The 7,952-nt window shown below is 54.3% G+C and overlaps 1 protein-coding gene across 1 annotated transcript in view; it reads right to left on the bottom strand.

Annotated features, from left to right (window-relative positions):
• Positions 1-228: 228 nt before the first annotated feature.
• Positions 229-7,952, bottom strand: part of SSUH2 (ssu-2 homolog) — a 28,349-nt gene continuing 20,625 nt past the window's right edge. Inside the window, exons 8-11 of the mRNA XM_004714123.2 lie at positions 7,102-7,194; positions 6,522-6,627; positions 4,446-4,553; positions 229-1,459 (exon numbers count right to left, since the gene is read on the bottom strand). Of these exons, the coding sequence (XP_004714180.1) occupies positions 1,313-1,459; positions 4,446-4,553; positions 6,522-6,627; positions 7,102-7,194 (454 nt within the window). The 3' untranslated portion in view covers positions 229-1,312. The remainder of the gene's footprint in view (positions 1,460-4,445; positions 4,554-6,521; positions 6,628-7,101; positions 7,195-7,952) is intronic.

Genomic DNA, 7,952 nt, shown 5'->3' on the forward strand with positions numbered 1-7,952 from the left:
CTCCATCCAACCAGTAAGCCTGGTCCCTTGCATGACTTTGAGTTCCGCTCCACGTTTTCCTCCCACTGTCTCCAGAACCTTCTAACGTGATTTTTTTCAGAGCTGTCAGTGCGAATAGCCTGGTACCATCTAGATCTTCTGGTTTTCAGGCTGTGGAAACTGATGTTCATGTGAAACAAGGACAGACATTTTAAAAGGTATGTTTATAAAAAATAAGCATGCCTGGGGGAAAATAAAAGTCATTCGTTTTACTGAAGTTCTAGGCCCTGCAGGGAGGCTGATGGCCCTGGGGCTGCTGAGAACAAGAGACCCTCATAAGATTGAGGGTCTCACACCTGACACTGAACTCCTTTGGCACAGGGCAAAACACAAACACAACTGCTCAGGATTCACGTACACGCACATGTTGCCCTCTGGTGGACGGAGTGGAAAGCAGCAGATCTGCTTCTTGCCAAAGTCTAGGCAGGGTCTCTCTCCCCTCTAGCTGCAGCCTCGCTGCACAGATGTGGAGCACATCAAGATTATGAGTGGCTTGATAGATAGGTTCTAAGGTGGGTATGTGATTTGAAATGAATGCATATATTCTCAATCTCTCTACCATGTTCCTCACATCAGTATCACATTAGAGCTTAGCTTTTTGAGGCTCAGTCCATTCACCAGAGCTGGTTTGTTCTCCAGTTTGGAACAGATGTCTACTTCTTCTATTAGGTGGGTAGCCAAGAGACGCTCACCCTTAGAGCTGCCATGTTGTAAGGAAGTCCAAGCAGCGCAGAGAGGCCACATAGAGGTGTTTCAGCTGAGAGCCAACAACCAGTCCCCCTGCCAATGAGTCTTCCAGGTGAGTCCCTAGATACCGTGGAGCAGAGATGGACCACAGTGCTGAGTCCTGACCAAACTCCTAATCCACAGAACAGGCATGCCCTAAATGCTATCACGTGTGCAGGCAGGGGCGGTGGCTTGACATGCGCCTCGAATGTTCAGCTTGGCCAGAGGGCCACTCTAGAAAAGGGCCCTCAGAGTGGAGCGTGGCCAAGAACAAAGCAAGGTCAAAGGAAGGTCGGAGGCAAAGTCCCCATGAGTTCCCTGACTTCTCTCCTTTGTCTTAAAGGATTACACATAGCTGAGCTTCTGTAGGTTGACTAGACGAAGGAGAGGGGCTCATCCATAAGACCAGAAGCAGACTTCTCCGGAAGGCTATCCTAGGGCTGAAAAAGAATTGCCCAGTGCAACCAAAGAGAAGTGACGGCATAGGCCTCCACTGGTCCCTCGACTGAATGGGAGGGGTGGGCTGAGGGGACATCTGCAGCCATGGTCAGATGAGGGCGCAGCCGCAGCAGTATCGCTCGGGGTAGTCCACCACGTGCACCTGGTGATCAGTTCCGTACAGGTAGTAGACACCAGTCTTTCCTTGGTACCAGTAATGAACTTCTGTCAGTGGGATCACCTCAATGGTCTGCCGCTGGGAAAATAAATGGCCAACTTCAGTGCTCTGTGCCAGCCACCCACCTGCTCAAGAACCTTCAATAGCTCCCTGCTGCCCATGGGTTCGTGCTTGGGAGCTGGCACTCAGGACCTGCCCAATTGGACTGTGACTTGTCTTCCTAGATGCATCTTCCAGTAGTATACTGTCCACACCCCCTAGGCTCCGGCCAGAAATGACTCCTGTTTAGCCACCAGTGAGGCTCGGCATCACCGAGAAGGGCACGGGTGTGCCAGAGGTGTGCAGATGTACGGAGAGCTGCCCGCAAGTGGGCATCTTCCAGAAGCATCCAGGTTTAAGTTGGGGGAGGGAGAAAGTCACTTAAAATATGTTCATGTTTTAGCACGCATAAGGACATGAGAGGGGTGAATTGTCATGCTCTCAATACATTGTAAGGTCATTTCACATGCTGATGGGTTGCTTCAGGCTGTTGTCCCTACCAACATAGCAAGGCCTTGCATCAACCCTTCTGCAAGGAAAGGCTCTGTCCAACACCTCCTTTCTTTTATCAGGGGGACACCTAGCGCCCCGTTCTTCTCAGGCTACCCATGGATTGTAGGATGTAAGCCTTCAGACATCTCAGACACGCAGCCAACCCACGGATCTTGGAGCTGTGAGTAGCCTTACCATTAACTGAGCTAATCCATTAAAGTAAATCTGTCTGACTGTCTAGCTATCTGTCCCCACACAAATTTTATAGTAGACATTGCTATGAACCAGCTGCTACTCAGACCCACCCCGCATGAGGGAGACCAGCGCCATAGAGTTTTCTCTGTGTTCCATCATCTTCACAGGAGCAGATCAACCTGGAAGCGACTAGGTGGTTTCAAACTGGCAACCTCTCATTTAGCAGCCAAGCACTTAACGACCCAGACTAAGACATTTCAACAGTTCAGGTTTGGAAGATCATCTAATCCAAGCTCCACCTCCTCTTCCTAAATGCCCCCCCTTAATGAGGCAGGGGACTCCCTCCCTACCTCCCTTCTGGCAGTCATCCTAAAGCCTTCCAGGGCTCTGGGCTCCCCTCTGAGCAGCTAGTCTACAACGCCCCTGCCCCTGGAATGGGTGGGGGGTGACAGAGGGGATATCACAGCACCACTACTAACCTCCAGGGTGGCTATTGGCACCCACGCAGCAGGGAATGAAAGAGTCAAAGCAAATCTTACAGCCAAGGCAACTCTGGGAAGCAGTTTGCTCCTTAGCACACGGGCACCCAGGACCCCGCAGCAGTAGGTTGGGTTGGGTTTACTGTGGGCGGGGCCAAAGCCCTACATCCTTCTGGGGATCCCAAGCAGAGGGAGAGGGGTCTGCTGGTCATGCCAGACCCTCTGCACATGCAGACATCGCTCTACCAGGAGAGGAGCCTGTCCTCTTGACACAAGGCCTCACTCATCCCAGAGGAAAGGGTGCAGCAGGGGGGGACGGGACCAGAACTGGGCCATCCCCATTGCTTTCATTCTTGCTCAGAATCAGGCCTCCATTCTACTGACTGGGAAGCTGAGAGATGCCTCTGGGTAAGTTCGGATCTCCAACCTTTCCATTAGTATCTGAGCACCTTAACCATTTGCACCACCAAGGACTCCTGCAGCCATGGTAACCAACCCGCGGCATTGAGGAGACCCTGGTAGGTGAGGGTAGATCTGTGCCCCAGGGGGTCTCCGTGGCATTTTTTTCTAAGATGGATTGCAAGGCCCGTCCAAGGCGCCTGAGGATGAGGTCCACCTTCTGGTAAGTTGCCACATGCTGAACTGTTTGCACCACCCAAGCACGCCTGGCCTGGAATGCTCCTGCAAGCTTTACTGGCCATCATTGAGTCAGGAAGCGTGGATTCTATTTCTGGTTTCCTCCACTGAGACGCTTTGTAACCTTGGGAAATTTAATCTCTCTCTCTGAGCCGCCAAACTCTACCAGAGCTACAAGATCGGTGTTTCTCAGTGGGACCCCCACTAGAATGTGTGCTGATGTTGCTGCCCCTGTTGAAACATTGGGCGTCTTCATGTGAACACTTGGCTTCAAAGGACCTGGGGTCTCTGGCAGGTGCCTTTGGGAGGCTGCAAAGACGACTGCCTCTGTGGAGGAGGAGCTGTCCCACCACCGCACACCAGGCATTTGAATTTGCAATGCCAGCATGCCATGATTTGTAAGGCTCCGAGGTAGCCATGATTCATCTAAATGAAACCTAAATTAAACGCAGTTCTCCAGACCCTAAACCAAATGCTCGTTAGCATAGGGGACCCAAAGAAATGAAAGACTGAGCACCAGACCCTGGAAGTAAATAACCCCTTCTTTACACAACCACCTGAGAGGATGGAACCCCAGGCCAAGCTGGGGTCTGAGCCCAGACTGCAGCACTCTGGGTCCCTTGACAGGCTGCTCACTGAGCTCTGAGAAGGGGTTCCCGGCCAATCCCCACCTTCTGGAGCCCGCAATAGCAGCCTGGGGGGAGCGCAGAGGGCAGGCTGGAAGAGCGGTGGCGTGCCGGCGCCATCTAGTGACCGCGAGGACTCAGCGGCCTTTCCAAGCCCAGTTTTCCCAGGAGGTCAAGAGTTTGGGGACCCCAAACCCGAGCGCCAAGACCCCTGGCTCCAGCCCTGCCTGCAAGCCTGGGCTAGAGGAACCCTTTCTAAACCTCTTCCTGGGCCCAGGACCCCACCACCATCTTCTGCCTCCATTACTGGTCTTTCTCCAGAGCCTCCCGAGCCTTGGGTCACTCCCCGCGGCTCCCTGTGTTCCAACCTGAGCCTCTCTGCCTCGGTGCTTCTCTGGAGCCGTTCTAGAAAGCAGCATGCTTATCCTGCTTCCTCCTTTTTACGTTCCCATGGGCAGTGCCCTGGAGCCCTCAGCCTCCCATGGGCCCAGGCCCGATCCCAGAAGATGGATGACCCCAGCCCCCAGCCCCCAGCCACGGGGTGAAGTTAGACCCAGGGCGCCTTGCCAGCGCCCAGGCCTGCTCTCTTCTGCTCACCTGCTGCAGAACGCGGGCGTGGGAGGCCACTGTGGCGCTGTGCTCGGTGATGCCTCTCTGTGAGGCCGCAGAGATCTCCCGCAGGGGGAAATCCGTGATGGGGTACACCTGCGGAGAGAGAAGTACCCCCCGGAAGTACGCAGCGCACACGGCCCCAGGCTGTCTCATAACCCCCAGTGTCAGCCCGGAGCCCTGGGGGCGCCAGAGCTGACTTCCTTCCCCCCTGACCTCTGGCCTCACCCCAACGTTCCAGCCAGAACAGGGAGTTTGAGATAGAGATGAGAAGTACCCTCTTCACCTACAGCCCATTAGTTTGCCAAGAAAACCCTCTTGCACACCCACTGTGTGCCTGTGTCCACTGTGTGCCAGGCAGCCTGCCAAAGGAAAGGCCCAGCAGAGAACAAGCCAGGGCCCTGTCCACAGGGCTTGACCATCTGCGCATGGCCAGGGGAGACCTGCAGGGGTATTTCTCATCGGGGCAACTTGGTAAACTACTGCTTTAAAACAAATCCTCAATAAACCCAAAACCCAAAATCCAAACTCACTCTCATCCATTCGATTCCGACTTAGGGTGACCCTCTAGGACAGGGTAGAACTGCCCTTGTGGGTTTCTGAGGCTGTTTCTTTATGGAAGTGGAAAGCCTCCGCTTTCGAGTGGCTGGGAACTTTGAACTGCTGACCTTGTGGCTGGCAGCCCAATGTGTAACCACGATGCCACCAGGACTCCTGGTACAATAAACCTATAGGATGTCCAAATACAGGGACATCTAGCCAGTCCCGACACACCCCAACCCTGTCCCACCAAGCTTGAAAGCCTCCTATGTATTAGAATGATACTATGTATTAGAATGACGCTATGTATTAGAATGACGCTATGTATTAGAATGACGCTATGTACTAGAATGGCGCTATGTACTAGAATGGCGCTATGTACTAGAATGGCGCTATGTATTAGAATGGCGCTATGTATTAGAATGATGCTACGTATTAGAATGACGCTACGTATTAGAATGACACTATGTATTAGAATGACACTATGTATTAGAATGATACTATGTATTAGAATGAAGCACGGCCCTTGCCTGTGGCTCCACATCCTGTCCCTCCCTCCCTGTGAGGGGCACTGGAACCTTTCCTCTCTGCTCCTCCACTGCAATTGGTGAAGTGCCCAGTGCTGCTGTAGGCACCAAGGAGAGGGGGGCTGACCCCCTCACCATTCACCGTGCCTCCAGGGCTCAGCATCAGACCAGGGTCGGCTCTCCCAGGAGTCCCTGGGTAGTGAAAACACCCAATGTGAAGAGGGTCTAGCTCACTCAGAGGTGCCTCGTGAGAAAGGCCTGGCAGTCGACTCCCAAGAGATCAGCCATGGAAGTCCTGACATTCGCTGGGTTGCCACAAGCCAGGGTCCACTGCAAGTCAACTGAGTTGCCTACCAAGGGCCTGATCTGGCTGCGAACCTCCCGCATCTCAGCTCCCTGCTCTGCACTCCCCCTACTCAGGCTCAGCATCAGCTCCCACCTGTAGGCCCCGCAGGGCAGTGCCCTCTGCTGGGAAGTCCTCATTCCTGCATCCACAGGGCTCACTCCGCCCATGCAGACACACTGCCTTCCAGTGCTAGCACAATGCCATCTCACTTGACCGAGGATAGCAAAACCCCTCGCCCATCCCTCCCTGCCCCTTTCCTTGGCTTCCGGATTCTCAACCATCTTTCTCAGCACTTGACCTTGCGGTCAAAAATGTGCTCTCTTCTCCCCGGTCTAGAACAACGTTGCTGCCTTCACAGCGCTCACGGTCAGCGGGATCCCCTCGGCGTTGAGTAGGGCCTGGCAAATAGGAAGGCTTCCATATATGTGGAATGAAGGGGCAGAAGGAATGAAACGGGGAGGGAAGGGGGGAGGAAGACTAGGGTGCTGTGAGGACTAACTACTCCTGTGGGAAACTTCAGAGAGAACACTGGCCACTGGTGGTTCCCAGTAGCCTCCTCCTGGCCCCGGCCTGTGCCCCACAGAAAGTCGGGAGACAGGGCCACACAGGAGACACCAGAGGCCCCTGACCTCATCCAGGAAGCCACCTCACCACCACGTCTTCATCCTTGAAGAGTTTTTCTCCTTTGGCCTTAGAAAGCAGCTCCCCTGGGCAGCTCAGCTGGTGTCCAGACACAAACTCAAACAGCCGGTTCTTCCTGGAAGCAGAGGGGTGGGCTAACCATCCGGCAGACGTGCTCAGGGGGCATGAGTGGTCGTTGGTGCGACATAGAACAGTGCCAGCATCCTCGTCTGTAAGATGGGAAGCTAGTCAAGGGAATTACCTCCACTGTGCTCAAAGCATGCCGAGCAAAGTGCGGGCACCTGGGGGCTTCTACTGACCTGGGAATCTAGGCGAAAGCACGCCCCATACCCAGGTGGGGCTGCTCTCTTGCTGAACAGCTGCTGCACTGGAAAGAGAAGCTGTCCGGATTTAAAGTTCGCCCTGCCTGCTCTACAGGGCATCTGTATCACACCTCCCCAGCTGCCTATCCCCGTAGGCTTCTAACCCAGCCCAGGGCTCTGCCCCCTCTAGGCTGCTCTAAGTCCCTTCTCCCAGCGGGTCCTGCACTGCCCGGGCCCAGGAGAGCTTCTCTGGGGAGCCTGGGGCAGCCGCGCCCTGGGCCACGCACCACACGATGATCAGCTGGACAAAGTGCAGCAGCTTCTTCTCCCCCTTGCAGGTGGCGCAGGTCTTGTTCCCTCTGCCGGAGCACGTGCTGCACCTGGGAGCCACACACCGGTGGAGCCAGCTCAGACACAACCACAGGTCACGTGGCTTCCCTAGTGCCCACCCCTCCTTCCCCAGGCCGATGCACCTGCCAGTCTTCCTTCTTGGGGTAGTGCCCCAGTTTTCCTTTGGGGACCACCCTCCTGATTCCATACAGTTACCCCCACCCCTCCCACAGATGGTGTGGGGCTTTGGCCTGGGGAACCAGCTCATCCCATCTCCCTGCCCTCCATCACAGATGCAATGATGGGCACATGCCCCACGACCCAGCCCCAGCACTTGTCCGAACTATCAGCCCAGGCCATCTTTGTTGGCTGGGATTATTAAGCCTGGAGCTGCCGCTGGGACCCTCTGGTCCCCACAGGGACAGAGCCTGCCTGTGAATGAAGCCGACACAAAGGAAAGTGGAATGAAAGGACGTTACTTCCCATTGACATTGTTTAAGCACCTGGATCCCGCTGGACCTGAAGTCATCCCTGAAATAGTCCACTGGCTTTTGAGTTTCATAAATCTATAAATGTACCTTTTCTTTTCCTTTTTTTGTAGCATTCTGAATTAGCGTCTCTGGCTCGTGAATGAAAAAAAAAAAAAATCCCAGCTCTCTTTCCAAACCAAACACTCTCTTCCCCAACCATAGATGAAAGATTCAATCAGAGTTTTGCCACCTGGCTTGTTAAAAGGTTGGCACAGGCTTCCGTGAGCCAATAGGGACTGGCCTCTCCTGACAATGTCCAAAGTACATGAGACAGTCTC

The sequence above is a fragment of the Echinops telfairi genome, unplaced genomic scaffold (assembly GCF_000313985.2).
Source record: "Echinops telfairi isolate 266 unplaced genomic scaffold, ASM31398v2 ScPeMD7_7474;HRSCAF=8512, whole genome shotgun sequence".
NCBI classification, from domain to species: domain Eukaryota; kingdom Metazoa; phylum Chordata; class Mammalia; order Afrosoricida; family Tenrecidae; genus Echinops; species Echinops telfairi.